The sequence below is a fragment of the Manis pentadactyla genome, chromosome 11 (genome assembly GCF_030020395.1).
Source record: "Manis pentadactyla isolate mManPen7 chromosome 11, mManPen7.hap1, whole genome shotgun sequence".
NCBI lineage: Eukaryota > Metazoa > Chordata > Mammalia > Pholidota > Manidae > Manis > Manis pentadactyla.
In genome coordinates, this window is record NC_080029.1 from 65280729 (window position 1) to 65300815 (window position 20087).

The window sequence follows — 20087 nt, forward strand, 5'->3', positions numbered from 1 at the left end:
CTGTCCGAAATTGTGGTAGAGCAGCCAGCGTGTCCCTCACTGAATTCACCGATCACATCACAGCATTGCTAGAATTATGTCTTTAAAGTTGTGCTGTAGGAATTTGTTTTTATTTAAGGATCTCAAAACACTGACATGGCCTTTCTTAGATTTTACGGGGTAAACATAAAGACAGGGAGGGTGAGTCCATTTTCTGCAGGTTCACTTACAATCTCAAATGGTCCCAGGTATCACTGTGAAGGCCTTGGCCACCAAAATTGCTTTTGGCTGTTTTGCTGAGGATCAGCACTGTCCCACCTTCCAAGAACGGTGCCTTTGAGTTCAAACTGTGCTCTTCAGAGGGCAGTGAGAACTCCACATTTGTGAGAAGAACACCATACAGACAAAGAGACTGAAATCCTCCTGGCTCAGCTAGTCCAGGCCTGCTCATTTGACAATTTGTGGTATTAGCGTCAAAACACCCTAATTATGAAGGTAGTGCAAATACAGTTCAATCAAAAGAAAATTGCAGAGACTCACCTTTTGGAATACATGACCTTTTATGTCAAATACACATTTCCCCCAAAAGGCTAGATGCTCAGTCTTACCGAGTATCTTTTAAAAATACTCCCTGGTCTCAGTTTGGGCGCAGTGGTGGGCGTCCAAGAAATGGGCTGCTTGTTGAGAGCCGCCTACTCTCCCCCCAGAGCTGATGGACTCTCAGCTGAAGAGCACATCCATGGCTCTGCACAGTCACAAACGGAGGGATGTCAGTTTTCCTTGGGAAAACTTTGTCCCCAGAAATAGACTGAGATTGAAAGGACATAAAGGAAGCCTGTGTCTGTGGCAGGAACATAATTCTGTTAGTAAATCAAAACACATCAGTACACGTTTGCCTTCAGAAATATGGAGAAAAAAAGAGAACATGGTCTCTTCCTGTTGGGCTGTTCTACAAACTCAAAGCCAAAGATTCTAAATAGTGAGTTATTTGTGTCTTAAGAAGAAGGAAGCAGTCTAATTCAGTTTGAAGAGGAGATGAAGCACACATATCAAAAGCGGCCTTTTAGCAAAGTGTCTCACAAAAGCACTTTTTAGTGGTTTGCATATGCATCAAAAAGCTGCAATACTTGGTGTATTCAGGTGAGTATAGAATAAATAGGAAATGGTGAGCTCATCAGCGATTTCACACTTCACATTCACCCAGCTGAACAAAGAGCTTCATTATTGTCATGGCGATAGCAGGACGCATCTGCAGCGCCATTCACCCCTCCTTGAGGTGCTTCGTCAGAGGCTGCTGTGGACGGAGAGTGGGTGCTTCCTCCTAGAAACTCAAAAAATTATTTTTGAGTTCACTACTGTGGAGTCTGTATAAGTAAGGGGGTGTGTTAGAGTCCCGCTTTCTACTTAATACTGCAGTTGGGTGCTTAGCTGTAGCCACTGGTTTTCTTTCTACATTCACAAAACTGGCAGATGAAACATGAAAAAGAATATTGGCTCTTTAATCTCTGCTTCTCCACCTAAGGCCCAAGGCAGGCTGACAGGGAACTTCATTCTGGAAACAGGACTTTTAAAAAAAAATTCTGGCTTACTTTCTCCTCTGCTTTTGAAAACCGTGGGCTACAGGGGAATGAACCTGACACAGACTTTAAACAAGAACAAGTTTCTTTATCTAAAAAGTTAGAGTCCTTGATGCTTATAGGAAGGTCGTTTTCAAAACCCACAGGAGAAACAGCATTTGAGCCGGAAACTGTGCACTATGTGCTTTATTTACTCGCAACAGACACGGGTTTCCATTTAGAACTGCTCACAGGATAACCAAGGCTTTGATGCTGTGCACACTTCCCTACAGATTTTGCAATTAGTGAACGAGATGTTTTAAACAGCGTTATTTTGTGAAATGATTATCACAAATTGATTTTTAGTGTTTTTGTAAATCTATGTGCTGAGCAATATTTGGTAAAGTTTAATGATATTTGATACTTAATGTGAGTTATGAGCTTAAGGACAGAAGACCTGTGGATGTTCCGTGAAGGGCTATGCATCATCTATGGATTTTCCCCCTAATACACTAATGACAAGCCGTGCTTCAAGTGCTATCTGTGTGATTTATAACCTCAGAAGAGGTTTCTTCCTATACTGCTGCCAATTGATAGATTTTTATTAACTGTTAATATTGAATCATGCAGAAAACTTGTCATTGATTCAGAACGTGTCAATTTGGGAAGTTTAAAAAATAAATTTCCTTTTTCTTCCTGAGAATGTACCAAGAGCAGGGCTTTTAAACATTGACGGCATCATGTTCTGGGACAGGAAGGTCAAAGTGCTTGCTGGCCAGTGACACCGAAGGTCTCAGGTTTTTTTCACGCTGTTTTCAGTTCAACCTGGGAGTGTCCCTACTACTCATGCCTGCCCTTCTTGGCCTAAGATAGCAAAGGGCAATGTATTTCTTAGCCCCCACACCTTTTTGGAGATTTTCTAAATCAAGGGAAGAGTTGAATTCTTCAGCATGAAATTAATAATTAAGAAAGGCTTATGGCTAGGAAATGAGGGACATGGTGGACTTAGTCACTCAGTTGATAAATATTTGTTTGAGTGCCACCAGGCGCTGGGGGACAGCAAAGAGCAAAGTGCGCTGTGGCGCTCCGCTCCTGTATCAGTCGCTGTTCATCTTGTGACTCTGTCTCCCTTGCCAGTGATTGGCTGAGGTTTGGCACGTGATGAAACACTGGAAGTTGAGATGCAAGGACAAGTCTCTCTACGGTGGGAGACTATTGAAAAGTTTTCTTCCTTCTGAAGGATTTGTCTCTGTTTGCCTTTGAATGGGAGACAGGTGCTTATGAGTTGCTGGCACTAAGTCCTAACAGAGGTAACTGCTACGCAAAGTGGTGTGTGGGCTACTAAAGCGCAGGGGTCTGACTCGGCCTCGGTGAATTTTTCACCTACCTTTAAAAGTGATGAACAAGGGCGTGTTGGGGAGGCTAAGCTGGGATGAGAGACCCAGGAAAAGGCAAAGGGTGAGGTGGCTCTTAACACTCAGACTTAGGTTGTATCTCTGGTGGTCCCTGTGTTGCTTGATGTGGTCATGTCAGTAAGTCCACTAAACATCTTTAACAAGAAACATAAAGTGGTGAGGCACAGGTATACAAAAACTAGTGTTCTGTAAAATTGGGACTATTTAAAAGGGCCTGGATGAATTTTGTTTGTTTGCCTGTTCTGTAATTTTCAGAAATCCAAGTGAAAACATTATGGATACTTCCATGTACCAGTGATTATTGACTGTTCACTGAACAGCTATTCTCCCTCCCCAGTTGTACTGAGAAGTAATTGGCATACATCACTGTGTAAGTTTAAGGGGCCCAGTATGATGGTTTGACAAATATTTTTTGTGAAATGATTATCACAATAGGTTCAGGAACATCCATCTTCTCATATAGATACAGTAAAAAGAAATCAAAATAAAGGAAAACAATTCTCCTTGTGATGAGAACTCCTACGACTCACTCTTTAACACCTTTCCTCTCCGTCCTGTGGCAGTGTCAGCTGGCCGTCATGCTGTGCATTGAACAGCATCCTGCCACTTCTTTCTGGGTAGCAGAACTCTAATTTGGGGTTTATGTTTGATGGTCTCCTCCCAAGTCTGGGGAGGGAGATAAACCTTGATTATTTAAACCAGTCGTGGTACTCCATCCAGTGTGTGGCTTAGGCTTGGGCATTTAATGAAATGCTGGGCAATGAGACATAAGGGGGCTTTTCTCTGTTGGAAATTTTTGGGGATATTTTCTTATCTTTCAAAAATGAACACAAAATAGTGACTGACCCTTTCCTGACTTTGGACATTTTCCTGTTTGGTGTTGATGATTGGCAATGTTACAGTTGTCTTTCTTTTGGTCATGAAGAAAAAGTTTAAGTCATTTTTACATTTTTACTTGTAACCAGATGCATTCTAGCTGATGTGCCCCACCAAAAATTCAAGGGAGCCAGAGAGGATGTGGGAGTTTCATAAAGAGGTTCAAATAACCCTACCCTTAGTTAACCCAATGTTTATGGATAAACCATGGTACACTAAACACATACACAAGTTAATCCTATGCCACTCATTTGTATTTCAGAAAGTTTTGAGGTTTTTTTTTTGAAATGTTCAGGGCCTCCTTAAATCAGTGTTTTAAGGACAGTGTTTTTAAAAAAATATAATGGCATCTTGTTCTTAATTTGTATAGAGCATAAGAAGTAAGAGAACTGATTTTATTTAGGTTGATTTAGGTTAAAATGGATGATTTAGAAGTACTGTTGTTTTTTTCCGATCATGCTTTCTAAGAGCAGTGGGGTCTCTCAAATATCAGGTGTTTCTTTCATGATGATAAAAGCAGCTACTACTTGAAGCAGTAATAAGGAAAAGCCCAAGAATCCACGTTAGAATCAGATTAGAGCCCGTCAGTCCAGTCCGAGTTCTGCCTTAGCCTGCGGGCACAGAGAAAGCACAGCGTGTCGCCACTTTCGGTGTCCGGCGGAGGCTCTTCTAAGCCGGAACGCCCTTGACACCGCGCCCCCGATCTCCAGCCTTCTCGGTTCCTTGCCGTCTTCTCTCCAGGCCCACGGAAATGTGCCACCTCGGAACTTCTCATCCTCTCTTGGTGATCCCTACCTCTGGGGGTTCTGTGTTTTGTTTATGCATCTTAATAGTCCTCATTTTATGCAGTTTTCAAAACTGGCTTCTTTCACACTATCTTCTCTACTATTATGTACGTTCTGTGAAGGTAGAGACCACATCTCAGTCATTTTTGAAGCTTTACAGCAATACCACAAAGCTTTCTAGACAGCAAGTACTCTCCAGCGTTAGATGAACAGGGAATATGTTACTGTTCTTATTCACACATGCAGCACTCAAGGACAGAAAAACACTAACCCAGGGAAAAGCTAAAGATTTCCATTTGCACAAGTTTACACTTATTCCTATTTACAAACTGTCTCCACTGATATTCAAAAATTCATATTTTTGGAAAGAAGTCAGTCTCTTTATCCAGTTATCATACACTCGTTTCACTTGAACACTGAGACACCCTCAGAGCCAATTCACTACCCATACTTTACTACTATGAATACAATCCATCCAATTGGAAAGGAAAATGAAGTCTTTAAGATTATTAGTCAATATGTATTTACTTTAGCTCCATGCAGAATTATGCCTTCTAAATGCTATTATGCTCATTTTTACATTTTTACTTGTAATGTAACATGAATCTGAACTTTAACATGAATCTGAATCAGATAGGGATCTTATTAACTGCGGACTCGGATTCAGTAAGCCTGGGGGGTGGGCCTGAAAGTCTGCATTGCTGTACTGCAGTGGTACAGCGGAGCAGGGACACCTGTTCCTCTCTGTTTTTCGTGTTTGCCTGCCCTTGAACTTGAAAAGCCCAAGTCAGCATTTGCTAAAAAAAGAAAGAAAAAGACATAAAGGAATAATATTAATTCATTCCTGCACAAAAACCTGACTTTATTTTGTCTCCATGTGGCAGTCTTTTTAGTTAATGGACAGGCACATGATATAGGCTGACTTGGCTTCTGAAATAAGTCAGATGTGATAATAATTATACGCATTTCCTTTCATGGGAATTTCATATTCATATGGAAGAAGAGGAAGAACTCATTTGCTCTGGAAAAAAGTCCAGCCAATGATCAGGTTGCAGCTACATCTCTGAAGACCCAGCCCTGAAAAAGGCTCTATGATCAGAAAAAACCCCTCTGTGTTATCTGCATTTGGCCCAGCCATCACACTTTCTACCTTCCTGTCTTGCTTCCCTCGCAGCTTCCTTTTCTGTGTGCAGTGGCTGCATACCCAAATTAACAATTAAATCCCCCTTTGTTTGTGTGGCAGATGACAAATGCATGGAGGGCATCTTGTGTTTCCTAGGCAGGCAGGGCACTTACTTTGATTGATGCTTGGTTGTGGAAAAAAATGAGCTGGGAAGGAATTACAATGGAGGGCCTGCAGACTGGAAGGGGATATACTCATTAGTCCTGCATTAGCAGTCGGCTTGCATTTGATGATGAGACGCCTTCAGGAGGGCAGCGTAGGGGATATTGATGCAAAACAGCACAGAATACCTCATGCCAGGTAGTGTGTATTAGGTTTGTTAAGAAGTATAGAATTTTGTAATTAAGAAATAATCATTGAGACTCTATTTTTTTTTTATATTCCCCATATATATGAGGGAGGCCATGCGTTTTAACTCTACACCATCTCAGACCAGCTGGAAGTCCTTCTCTCTTTCTGAAATAACTCTTCCAGAGCTTGCCCATCCTGGGTGTGGGTCCAGGAAGGAACACTGCCACGGCTTCCATCTTCTCTGGCTCCTCCTCCGAAGCCTCACAGCCCCAGCACCTTGCCTTGCTGGTGGAGTAGGAAAGGCTCACGCCGCTCTTTCCTGGGTCTAGAGGGTTGCTGCTGACTCGACCTTTAGGGAGGGACAAACTCAGCGTGTCCTGTACACACAGGCTGGACTGAAAGGGGCCAGCGGGAAGTGCACAGCATGGTCGGTCCTCTGGTTTAGCGTGTGTGGTTTGCTCTGGGGTTTTTCCGGCTCCAGGCAGTGGTAGAGTAGGTGATGGTTGTGCCACTCTCATAGCTCATGAGTGACACAGATGCTCCAGGTAGCTGGAGTGTGTGAACTCTAGGGAGGCATGACTGATCGTCTTGAGGTCAGTCCTTCCTGAGCAGTGGAGAGGTAGTGGACAATAGGCATAGATGCTCAAATAATTGCTAATATGAGCGGTTTAAAATGCAAACCTTGAAATGCTGATTTGGTTAATTTGGCCTGAAGAATCAGTGAATTGGGTTCAATAACTCCAGTGAGGTGGCTTAAAGAAAAAAAAAAATCACAGGAGTCTTTGATCACTGTGTGAAAGAAGAGAACCCCAAACTCCCTTAGTCTGGAATCCCAGTATAATTTGACCAGCCCTCCGTGTCAGTATAGATGAGGTGACTTTTAATGTCAAAACCCAGTGAACTCTCAGGCACCTTGTGTTGACCTAGTAGGAGAGTAAGTGGTCCCGAGTTCTTGGTTCAAGTGACCAGAGTTGCCAAATTCTAGTGCAGCTGAGATTCCCTTTTACTTTTCTGAATTTAGAGACAAGTTCATGTATGGATTTACAGATGCCTGTTTTAGGAAAAATGATGTAAATGATAAAGATAGCATTTTAAGTTATCAAAGGCTATTGAGTCTTTCAAAAAAAGTTTCCTGCCTAAACTGGAGCATAAGTCAGATATCAAAGATCAGAAATCTTATTGGATGACTAAAACCTGTCTTTCATGGATTGAGCAAGGAATTGTGCCAACAGCTCTCGGAAGAAAAGCTAAATAGTTAATGTGGCTTATTTTTTAACCATTCCTTTGTTGTAGAATTCTATCTTATTCTTGAACTGAGTGTATGTCACCATGACCTTCTCCTGCCAAGAGGGCCCAGCTGAGGCAGCCTCAGCAATAGCCTGGGGCTTTGGACAAGCAAGATGCTCTGCTGGCTTTTTGCCTTTACTTACAATGTTTACACAACCAAGACTTATTACATGCTCTGTCATTTTGTTACTGGGTTGGCTTTGGTTTGAGAATTAGGTAAACATCAGACATTCCATCACACAATTTTAGACTCAATCTTACTTTATAATGATGTTAATGTTTATTGTACAAAGTGAGATGCATTTGTATATTTTAGCATTTTATTTCAGTCACAGAATGAAAAATCTGACATTGGCATCAGTTTGATTTTTTTTTTTTTGTGTGTGTGTGTGTGTGTGTGTGTGATTGAAGATATTAAGCACTACAAGAATGTTGAAATTTCAATCTGATTAGGATCAAAATTCTTCAGGATCAAAACACTCCTTTTCCTCCCCCTACAGTTTTACTAATTGTGTGCTACTTGACATTGTAGAGTTATTCCACAGCGTGAGAGCTAAATATGTGAAGTGTATTTTACTGTGCAGAATTATCAGCTCATTCTATTTGTTCTTCATGTGTTTAAGGTTATTAAAAGAACTTAAAATTAGAAGTCATGTGCATGAGTTGAAAGGGTGAACTCAATCATTGTTAGTAGGCTAAATCATAAAGCAAGCACCAGTATGTCAATATCAAGTAATGAAAAAACCCAAAGAATTTGAAAGCATGCCTTCTCTGTTTGTTAGCTGGCAAGATACCAGAAAAATTAGGAGACTAGTGCAATAGAGAATGGCAGAGTTGTTTTATTTTCAGCACTCTGAAATTATTCTGGTTACTGAAAATGAGATAAAAGTAGATCGGAAAGAAAGGCATCAAACGTATTTGTTGGAGACCTTTGCTTTATGAGAAGAAATGAACTGCCCTAGCTCACTGTTCCCGAGGAATTGGGGTTCTTCAAGCTGTAAATCAAATCCCAGAGAGAAAGCATGATGTTTTCCAAGTAATAACTGAGGATGACAAAAGTTCTTTTTTGTCAGCACCAGGTTTCTGAATTTAGACCTCAATTACAATTCCAAAATGAGAAAGCACCCCTCTCTCCACACACCCATGGTCTATGGCAGGATCCTATAAACAATATATTCATTTTTAAAGTCTGGATTTCTGGTTTATCAACTCTGGATCTCTGATCCAAAAATATATCCCTAGTTTCCCCCAGAGATCCTGATTATTCTTCATTTTCTCTAGATTCCCAGGTACAAAGAACCTGATGTTTCTTTTCGGGAAACAACATCATTTTTTGTCCCAGTTAATTGAAGAGCCATCTGTTTCTGTGATACACAACACCCATTCCTTCTTAGCAACAAGTGTGTCCCTAAATCCCTGTTGTGCAATACGAGGCAGGCACTCAGTGTTGGAGTAGACTATGCTGGAGAGCAGCCTTACAGACAGGCTTTTCCCAGAAACATGGTATATTAAGAATTTGACATTGCACTTGGTGCATGTTATTGTTGCTAATGCAGGGTTAAGAACACATTATATGATGCTCACACTTTGAGACTTTGGCTAGCTTACTGTCTCTCCATTAATGGTTTTGGAGGAAAGGGAAGATCTGAAACAGCTCTCTTCCACCATGGCAATAAAGGGGAGGGGAAGTAAATACACAGGCCACCTGGCTGATTTTACTACATAAAAACTTCAACTTCAAGCTGTACCACCTCATCTGTGGCATTGGCATGTATTTACAGTCAGAGTTCAGAACGGGGTTTAGAACTTCCTAGGAATCCAGCTGGCAGGACCCTCATCTTTTAGGAAGAGCCTATTGATTGGCCATTAAAAGGACCTCTGGTTGGAGAAGGGCAGCCTCCTCCTAAGAGGTCCATGAGACCAGAGTCTCTTGCCCTGTGGGATTGTCAGACCTCTTCCACACTCAGTGTAAACAGCTCAACTACATTTAATGAGGGAACACTGCAGGAGGACACCAGTACGTGTGCGTCACTGCTTGTACCCAGCCAGACCGCCGCTGGGCTGCCTTGCTCAACTGCCGCAAAAGGTGCCTTGGAGGTTAGCCTGCAGGTCTGGGGCTGGGAACCAGACTCAAAGAGCTGAGATGTTTGTCTCTCTCAGACACCAGGAGATGGAGGTGCTGCTCCTCTGATAACCCCCTTTCCAGAAAAATCATGAAAAGGCGCTCCCTGTGAGAGCTGCTGTGCCCACACAGTGTGCTCTGCCCTTGCCCCGCTTTGGTGGCTAGGCAAGTGGGACTCTTTATAGGCTCGGTCTGTTTGAAGTTGGCTTCTCCCATGCATATTTTGAAACTGAGACCACAAATTTCAGAGTGGAAATGAAAGGGTCAAGAAAGCACTTAAGACAAAGTTCTCTGTCACTTTGTGGGAGAGAGAACCCGAGAGACCACAAAATCCTGGGTGAAGGCCTGATGACCCAGCAGTTTCTCTGGGCCTCAGGTCTAACTTTCAATCTAATTCCAACACAAGTTGAAGTGATTTGCATCTAAATTTTTCTCTCTGCATGCTGACAGTCACCTCCCATGTGCACAGGGGACAGGGAAGGAAAAATTGGCACTGAAACCCAGCAAGCAGTAGAGAGTGGCGACGCCAGCCAGGTGGTCCCCACATGGAGGAGGTACTTACAGTCCAGGTGGCTGTGCCTGATGCCCTCGACGTCTTCGGCGTGAATAAAGTGGTAGCATCTCTTCCCTACAATGTCTACAGGGGTCAGGTCCATATAATCACTAATCCTACAAAGAGCAGAACACACATTGGAATTCAGAAGAGGGAAAATATAGAAACTCTCAAAAGACTTAGAGACAAATCTGAGCATTTCCATTATACCAGGGTACCCGTGAGGACGTGGTACTGTGAGGGAAAACCCTTTATAGATAAGATTATTTCTTTAATGTATAACAGACTTTCTCAAAAGTAGGAATTGTGCTATATCAGGCAATTGTGTTTAAATAATTAGGTAGGTTTTTCCTTTCTTTTTTTTGGCATCAGAATACACGCTTAGACAGCATAATTCCATGAAATTATTGAGACTCAGTAACAATGCAAGATCCTCATTAGAGGCCAAGATAATTCAAGGTTACATAATAAAATAAAAACATGTTATGTTTATACCAAATGATTAGAGACACCTTTCATTTGAACAGATTGGTCTTCTATGGGGTATTTCCATGAAAAAGGGCTTCATCCGCTTCTTGGCACAAAGTCTAAATTGGCATTCAAGGGATATAATTTAAATGCTGAGACATACAGATGCCTGGGGGTATTATCTTCTTTAGTCTTAGTCATTTGGGAGCCCAGCTTTCACTCCTGGCCCTTTTAACTGGTACTTTGTGGTAGATTCCACACAGAAACTTTTAAACCATTTGAACAGCTCGTCCAGGCTTGTGCCTGATAGTATGTGTGCGTAAGCCTGCATCATCGATTGTCCAGACGTCAATATCCTCAGGCAGGAGCACAGAAAAACAGAACCCAAATTGGAAAATGTGGGGGGCATCTGCCGCGATTACATAAACACGTCAAAGTGCTTGCCCTCCCTATCCAAGGACAGATTCATTTTTCAGGCCAAAATAGAAAATAGCTTTTGCTTAATTTATTCTCTTTCCTGTCCCTGTGCTTTTGATGGTTTATGACTTATGATATATTCAAATATGAAGTGAATCTTCAGAAATGACACATTTAAACAACCCATGAGATCGTTGTTGGGGAGTTAAATCTGGCTCCCCAAGGCAGAGAAAAACAAAACAAAACAAAAGCAGAATAACATGGAATACAGTTAAAATATACTACCCATTGAGTAAATTTATCAATGTCTAGTGATTCTTAGTGTAGGACTAAATGGGGCAATAAAATACTTCTTGTTTTTTGGGTTTTCTCAGGATTCCATGGTTTTCTGGTACAAAACAGATTAGTTGGTGTTTTCCTAAAACCACTAGCTGCTTTCCAAGTGTAGTTTACACCCCCTTATTGTGAGTAAGTGAACAAGGATGGCATTAAAAGGCCCTCATTGGTGTTTCTGGAATTTGCCAGCTCCTCTGAAAGCAGTAGATGTCGGCTTTGCCCGAGTCTGTCCTAGGGAATGCAGAGGAGAACCGTCTGCAGAGTCAAGGAGCCGCTTTAGTTTCTAGTTAATAATTCCCTAATTAAACAATAAACGCTGGGAACAAGCCACTCCGTTCTTTAGGGAAGATGTTTCTTTAGTTTATACTTTATTGGAATGAAATCCTTCAAAACAGTTGGAGCACTTTTCTGTACTAGAGTCTGCCACTGCCACGAACATGACCGCTCAGGGTTCAAAGCCCTCTCAATACATGTGCAGAAGCTGGGAGACCAGTCTGGTGACCTAAACCAAGATTAGAGTCTTGATGGCATCTTGTACTCTAAACTCGGTTTCCTTACCTATCAAACGACCTAAGAGAGCGGCGAGGGGATTAATGAATGAAATGAAATGAAGGTAGCATAGTGCCTAGCACACTGGTCTGCTTTTCCCTCAGACCAAATAGACAATTACCCTACAGAGGTCCTCTTTAATAATGACCATCATCTTCAGTCTAATAAGGGGTTATAGGAACTTATTCTTTTTAACGGGAGGATTAAAGAATTAATCCTTGAGCGCAAAGTGGGACACAGAAAATGATCTCAGTTACTAGAGGGGCAGCACGGGCACTCAGGTCCACGAAGCAGAGTCAGTCAATCTGTGATCACTGAGTGCTGGTTCCGAGAGAGGACAACCATGGGAGTTAGGCAAATAAGATGAGGCTTCAGATTTTGGGGGGAATGCCAGTGGTAAATCTCAATCAGGGAAGCTGACATTGGTTCTCAAAGGAGTAAAGCCAGAGTTCACCCTTTGACTTTCTATCTGCCTTTCTGGATTGGAGCTCCAGCATTCTACATTTTCAATCAGAGAATAACCAGCTGTGGGCTGTAACTCTGTTCTTTAATGGATGCATGTGTGTGAAAGGTCCCTCTCAATGGCCAATTCCTTACTGTAGAGCCCAACTTCTGAAGAAAATAAGAGATAAGGAATATAGGGAACCTCACAGAATGTAGTTAAGTGCAGTGTTTGAATCTGGCAGATTTGGGTTCGAATCTGGCCTGGGGCATGTCACTTAAGCATTCTCTTTAAACTGAAATTGCCAGAGGGTGATGGAGATAGCCACACCTGCCTCACAGACCTGGCCTGAAGCTTAAATGAGATGGTGACTTTGATGAGCTTTGCACACTGCTGAGTGGGTAACACGGGTTCAACAAGAATTAGCTATTTTTATTATTATTTGCCCACTCCAGTTAATCATTTAGGCTATCTTTCCTGATATTCTTTGGCCATTCTAAAATACCTTAGAAACAGCCAAATATACAGTTGCCATGATAAGAATTTTAATAAATGCCAACCAAACCTGAAAGATAGATTTAGAGTTACTTATTTAATAATAATGACAGGTTCATGGTGTCTTCTATCCCACTGAACACTAGTAGCGTGGGTGGGTGCCTTTCCCCACTGGTGAATCCTTTCCTCTGAATCAAATCCCGACTGGAAACGGTAGGCGTGTCTAACTTGGCTCAACATCTTTAGCGCTTTCCGATGGATTGGATGCAGATACTGGCCGTCTTCCTCTTGGTTAGGCCCTGCGGAGGCCAATTATCCACCTGGCTCTTCCACCCTTTCATTTCCCCTCCAAAGGAGCTCACGGGGCTCAGTGGACAGACGCTGCCTTCATGCCTGACAATACTTCGTGCCACAGAAGCACCCTCTCAGACCGACTCAGTCATTCTCCGGGTAGCACCGGGGCTGGATGGAATCGCCAAAGCGTCCCCCCACAGCTGACACACGTGCGGCGCCCCTGAGTCTCTCCTCTTCACATCAGTTTGATGATGGGCTGGTGACTTGCGGGGGGGAAGGTCTGAAGGGCACTGTCCCATTTCCTTGTCCCTTGCTTTTTGCATAATGGAAAAAGTGAACTTTCTAACCAGCGGCTAAAAAGCCCTTTTATTAAAGCTCAGTGTGGAGGAAGGCCTGCCGAGTCATTTATTCAACTGAGTCCTTGTTTTTTAATTTATAAAAGTGAAATTGTCAGAATTACAAAGTTTTATGTAACAGTTTTGCAAATTTCTTTCTTGTCCTTTTTCCTCTGGAGGCCTCAAATTCTCATTTTTTTTTTTACTACATATGTCGTGGACCGAATGTTTGTGTCCCCACTAAACTCACATGTTGAAGCCCTTACCTGCCCACAATGTGACAGTATTAGGAAGTGTGGCCTTTGGGAAGTAAATTGGTGTAGAGGAGGCCATGAGGATGGAACCCCCTGACAGGATTAGGGTCCTTATAAGAGGAGGAAGGGACCAGAGCTCGCTCTCGCCCCTACAGGAGGGCGCCGCAGGAAGGAGCCACTGCGAGCCAGGAAGAGGGCTCCCACCGGGAACCTGATCCGCCTGCGCCGCCATCCTGGACCTCCCAGCCTCCCGAGCTGTGAGAAACTCATGGCTCTTGTTTCAGACGCCCAGTCTTTGGTGATCTGTTACAGCAGCCCGACAAGCAGCTGGGGAAGACAACCCGAGGCCGGGCTCTTGCTGCCGTCAGGGGGCGGGTCTGGCTGAAGCTTCCGGAGGTACCCTCTGTGGCATCATTTTGCCAAGAATGTCTCAGCCTTGCTCTCTCCTTGGATTCTTGGCCAGGATGGGCCTTAATTATAGCACATGGATGTCTGGGTATCCCAGTTCATTCCATCACTGTCCCTAATGTAAATCAGGGCGGCAATGTAAATTTTAAATAAAAAGCATGTTTGGTGTCAGTCCAGGCAGCCATTAAAAATAAAATCAGGATTTATAATGAGCCTCATTGGGAGAGGAAATCCTTCAGACTGCTGAAAACACCAGCCCTCACCAATGTGTGACATACAACAAGAGCAAATGAAAACAAAAACGAAGTACCTATTTTCACAGTAAATGATATTGAGGTCCATATTTACTCGAGTGACGAACATATGGCAGTCAATTCTGACTTCATTGATCGTAGGGGGAGGCAAGGCATGAGCCACAACCACAAGCCCCATGATTTGGCTGGGGACAGTCCTCCCATGGGACAGCGACACCCGCAGTCGTAGCCGGCCTGTTATGTGAATCACCTGGAATAGAACATTAAGTACAGGACACAGTCAAATTTATATCTGGGATGTAACAGTATTTCTTTTGAGAAATGTAAAATTACATTTGGAACAACCAATATTAGCTTGTATCTTCTATAATCATAATGGCTTTCAAAGTGCCCTCAATGTCCTCAAGGAGAGGGATGAAAGAGGAATAATATTCTACTCCGAGCATTTCTCAAGGCAGCATTATTACTGGGCTATTGCTGTTTTTCAGAACTTTTTTTTTCTTGTTTAGAGGAAGTTCATAACCAGATAGAATGACCAGAATGTTGAGTGCTGAGGTGCAAAAGGAAACATTTTTGTTATCAGCCCTTGTTAATGGACAATGTCTGTGTCTCTCCAAATCTTCACTGAGTGGGAGTACATGGCCATCTCGTTTGAGAAGCGTGGTTCAGAGCTTTCCTTTATCTGGGGGCTCGATTTGCAAAAAAGACCTAAGACTCCAGTGAGTGAAAGACTCAGTGGTAATGACTTGCTTGGGCCCTTTTGGGCCTAGATATTCTGTGCTGGGCAGCCCTGAGTCACCATACCACAGTTACTGCAGTGCCCCATGGGCTTGAAGATCAGAGGGCTCTGGGGTAACATTTGTTCCTTGAGCTCGTATTAAAGTAGGGTCAGGATGATTTGCACCATTTTGGTGGCTTATATTGGTTAGTTATGCAGAAATAGGAGGATGAATAAGGAGTTTCTTAGCCAAAGTGTACCCAGAGAGTCCAGGCCCCCCTGGACCAAACCAAATCAGCTTATCACCTTCATCCATTTTAAGTGGTATTACTTTTACAAAGGCATCTTTTGAAAAAGTTCCTTTGCATAGAAACAGCACATAGAAGAAGAGCCATCCTGTCACCTTCCTTAAATGTTGTTTTGGGGAAACAAAGTCATAAAAGGATGGAAAGTACAAAGGATTAATATGATTCTGCTTTGGGATGATGGAAGTTGGGTGTGTGTGTTGGGGGGGGTTGGAGAGAATTGTGTGTGCGTTGTGTGTGTGTGTGTGTGTGTGTGAGAGAGAGAGAGAGAGAGAGAGAGAGTGTGTAATATACTCTGGCTGTGTTCCTAGGACCCTGCTATGATGTGGGGGACTCTCCAAAGCCCAGCTGTAGAGGTAATCCCTGAGATTCACAGTACCATGGAGCTCAGTTCAGTAGCTACCCATGCTTCCACATATGGCATGCCTCTCTAAATGCATCACTGAGTGACACACCATCTTTTGAGGTTCCACTTTCCCCTCTTTGCCTTAATGAAACGCAGGGGGAAGCAGGTCTCTGGCCTCCGAGGAGCAATATGATCTACTGTCTGCTGTCCTTCCTTGGGGCTTGACTGGTAATTCTTTTTTCATTTTTGTTTCCCATAAGTTGCTCAGTTTTCCAAAAGCAAGCCCCACTACTGTCAGTCAGGAAGCAGGATCAAAGCTTAGGGGGCTGCCCTTCAGTCCTGGCTGTTCTAAATAATACCTCTTCCCCTTCTCCCTTCACATTTGCTCCTAGAGCTGTGAATCTAGAAACACCGAGGAGAATTATTTAGGTTATTTCAGGAGCAGCTTTTCGACCACCCACATTTGAAGTTGACTAAATTCATACTTAATGCACCTTTGCTTTAAGCTTTGGTCAGACGAGCTACTTTATGAATATTTGAAAATGTTCCTAGAGGCAAGGATGCTAAAACACCATCACAGACACACATTTTTGCAAGACCTCATTAACTAATAAAGAAATAGCTACAAGAAATGGGATTAACCTCCCAGGAGGGGTGTTAACAGTCTCTGGTCCTCCTCCCAGCTAGGCTTACATAGATGCTCATTTATCATTATCTGTCTTGTTTTATCAGGGACACTCAGCTTTTTGGAAAAACAGATCTATAAATGCTCGGAAAAATACACATCCAGAAATGATATGTTAAATAAATCCCCACTTGGTATTCTATTCCAAAGGAATTTATAGGCATCTGGGTTAGAAAGCATTTTGGGAAGGCAGACAGGCTACTGAAGGGAAGCTTTCTACATGTCAGATTCACCCAGCCTCCAATCTCCAGCTTTTCCTATGGCCATTAAAATGTCAAAGAGGGTCAAAAGTTAGGTCCAGTAGGAGTCAAGATTTGCTATTTTCTGATTTTGTTACCCTGAGCAGGTTACTCCAACCTCTTTGCATCTCAATTTCCTTTATGGAAATGGGGATAATAATGACTATTCTAGTTACATTATAAAAATCAAAGGAGATAATGGAGGTGAACACTTTCTAAATTGTAAATAAGTCCACAAATTGCATTGTAATTCTGTTTGCCTTTAAAAATACTGGCTGAATAATAAGGATAAGAACCGATTATTACTTTAATCTTGACCAAAGGCCTAATAAATTAATTACTATTACTTGAAAGGATCATGACATTTCATATTTGGAAGAAAATATGGGAGGGTCTCTCTTAGGTCCTTCTCTGTTTTATTCTTTAGGTGAGGAAAGAGGCTCTAGAAAGTTCATCCCCTGTGCAGAGTCATCTAGCTTGGAAGTGGCATAAGGAGCCCAGAATCTGGGTTTCTAGGTCTTGTTTGAGCATCATTTCAACTTTGTTATGCCTGTAGGCATTTTATGTGAATATTCTTGAAAAATGAAACATGATAAGTTTATACTAGATGTCAGTTTACTACCTTAAGCAAACTGTATATGAACCTTTAAAAGGATTTCACTTATAACCAGAAATTCAGGTTATTAGAAAAATGGCTGAGAACAGCACAAACTAATTAGAACAAGAAAAAAAAAAGAAAATTACCAATGCATTAACTAAACAGTTGTTAAGAATTGTCAAAGAACAATCAGAGGGTGTGTTTTTCTGTATGTATGGCCAGCTGGGGGTGAGGGAGAGTGGGAATGAAGAGAAGAAAGGCTTAGGTCACTTAACGTATTTTTCAAATCCATTTCAGAATGCCAACAGCTTTTTTTCTATGTGACAGGTTATGTTCAAATTTTAGAATCATGTCTGGCAGCATGTATACACACACAGAGAGAGTTGATTTTTTTTCACTTTGTGGTTGCTTTGAAGGCCTGAGATGTAGAGGAAGAGCATTATCAGAAGAGCCGGGTTCCAACCCCAGCTCTGGTACTGCATAGCCAGGCAGCTATGATGCTCAGAGAACTGAAATGACTTGCTTACTTTCCAGCTCAGTCTATCAGATATTGAAATCCTAGTACAAGGAGGAGAGTAAATACTCTGTAAAGGTATCTTTATTTTCTTAAAAGGTCATTAAAGGGCATTTTATTGGTTCTTTAGTTTCTAAAATATTATGTGAAAGGGACCTTGCTAGATGATAGGGAACAGAGCAAGGTGAATCAAATGGAAACCTGTCCTCACAGGGTCTACAGACTACACAGTGGGAGGAGACTTGTGACTACTTGTGGTGTAGTGACACTGGGAGATGACAGTGGCGGATCAGGAAAGTGGTTCTCCATCCTGGTCATGTGACAGGATCCTTCATTAACATACGGGTTTCCAGGTTCTATCCCAGAGAGTCTAACTTGGTAGGACTGGGCTGGAGACCAGCATTTGTTTGTTTTTTAAAGTTTCATAGTTGATACCTACTACTTGAGACAATCTGGCTAATGGGTTTGGAGGTATGCCAGTGGTTCTCAGCCATGCTACACACTGGAATCACCCATGGAGTCTGTAAGAGTTCTCGTGTCTATGCCATACCCATGGCTGGTTAAATTAGGATCTCTGGGGGTAGGGCCCCTTCCAGGTCTTTTAGGGCTGCTGAGAGGATTAAGTGAAAATGTAAATAAAGTGCCTGGGTGTATGCCTGACACACAGTGTATGCTCAGCAAATACTATTTTTATTAAGTAACATGAATCTACAATAAGAAAGGTAGGGAATAAGATCTTTGGGAATTCAGAGTAGATTGAAAATACTTCTGACTGAATGGATGAGGAAGGCTAAGTAAAACTGGGATTAGAATAAATTACTGACAGAAGATATGATTACAGAACGGTGAAAGGGGTTTCCAGATAGAGAAAAGGGCTAGAATAAACAAATGAAAGGGAACCCATCAGGAAAGCCCAGGACTCCAGGAGCACTTCATCTGGTGTCAGCAGGACAAGAGTCAAAGATGGACCAAAATGGCAGGTACAAGCAGTAGCCACTGGCCACGGGACCCAGGGAGCAGCACCATGATTTTGAGCTTGTCTCATAGGATGACGATGATGATGACAGACTAAATGGTAAACACAGGAATTGCTGCCAAAGGCACACAGATTTCCCTGTGAACACTTTGTATTAGAGCAACTTAGGGAGATGCTAGACAAGGTGTCCTGGGGAAAGCTGGAAAACGAGGGTGGGTGCTTAAGAGATGATAGTTGGAGGTATAGTTTTGGGAGGTTCTCTTTTTCCTGGAGGTGATGGTTAGAGAAATTCAATGAAATTACCAGTGGATAAGAGAGAGAGGCGAGAATACCAAAGGCATTTGGCCCTCTTTGGGTATCTGAAGCTGATACTCAAAACAACTCATATTTTTCTTTAAATCGACATTCTCCTGCTCTTATAATGATTGCTTTATTAAAAAAATGAAAATTTCTGAAAACTCTAAGCCCATTTTTTCCCCACCCACAATTCCATTTTGACGTAAAAGCCAAGCTTGCCATATCATTGCCAGTCTCAGTGGTACCTTCCTGAAGAATGGGATGGCTTCCTTGTAAAGTTAAGTAGGTGAGTGGGAAATGATTTTGAATACAAATATATAGGCCTAACTATTAATATTATGTTATAAGAACCATAATACTATAAAAATGAAATGAATACTGTGGCATAGAAATAATGGGAAACAGAATTATTAGGAAACACCATTTTATTTCAGTTCTAGTTTTGATAATTTTGGCAAGTCATGTAGTGTGGCGAGGGCAGCATTTCCTCAGCTGTAAAATGGAGGATAAGAATCAGGTGACAATCTCTAGAGTTATCTCTAAGTTCTAGAGAATTCTATGACTGAATGATCAATAGAGTGGCCTTTATTGTGCGGGGGCCCTCTTCTATCCTTCTCCCCTTAAAGCTCCATAGTTGGGGCAGGGGTTTCAGAGTACAACTGCAGGTTAATAAATGCAGTTTACTTTAAGAAATAATAGGGTTCTATGGGTCATATCTGAGTTGGAACAATGCTTTGGTTTTGGCCAATGCCAGGTAAAAATTGCCTCTGTGCTCTAAAGATTCATCTTTGGTCTTAAATCTAATCTATAGACAGTCTTCAGAAGAGATTTCTGAACTAAAAGATTCTTTGTCCCCAAGCTCAATTTTAGTTGCAAGCTCAATCCTCATGCTTCCTTTCATTGTTCTTATTTTATCATAAAGAGCTGTACAAAAATGCTAAAGCCCATATTTTTCTAAACACCTTACATAGCACTACCCAAATGCCAGCCACAGTGAAGCAGAAAGCACAGGATTTCTGAGCTGAAATCCCACCATCTTTGATAGAAATGTTCAAATTGGCATTTTTTGATAGTCTCATACTGATGAAATCGGTGTGTGACTTTTATTTT

The 20087-nt window shown here is 42.1% G+C and overlaps 1 protein-coding gene and 1 long non-coding RNA gene across 17 annotated transcripts in view; one reads left to right on the forward strand and one right to left on the reverse strand.

The window, feature by feature from the left end:
- The window catches only part of LOC130679526 (uncharacterized), a 101766-nt gene that overhangs the window by 41869 nt on the left and 39810 nt on the right, over positions 1 to 20087 (forward strand). The gene's annotated exons all lie outside the window — the stretch shown is intronic.
- Positions 1 to 20087, reverse strand: part of NPAS3 (neuronal PAS domain protein 3) — an 843415-nt gene that overhangs the window by 13865 nt on the left and 809463 nt on the right. For all 11 annotated transcript variants that reach the window (XM_036881327.2, XM_036881322.2, XM_036881329.2 and 8 more), the window contains 2 exons: positions 14356 to 14549; positions 10057 to 10163 (listed from right to left, as the gene is read on the reverse strand). In XM_036881327.2, the coding sequence (XP_036737222.2) occupies positions 10057 to 10163; positions 14356 to 14549 (301 nt within the window). The remainder of the gene's footprint in view (positions 1 to 10056; positions 10164 to 14355; positions 14550 to 20087) is intronic.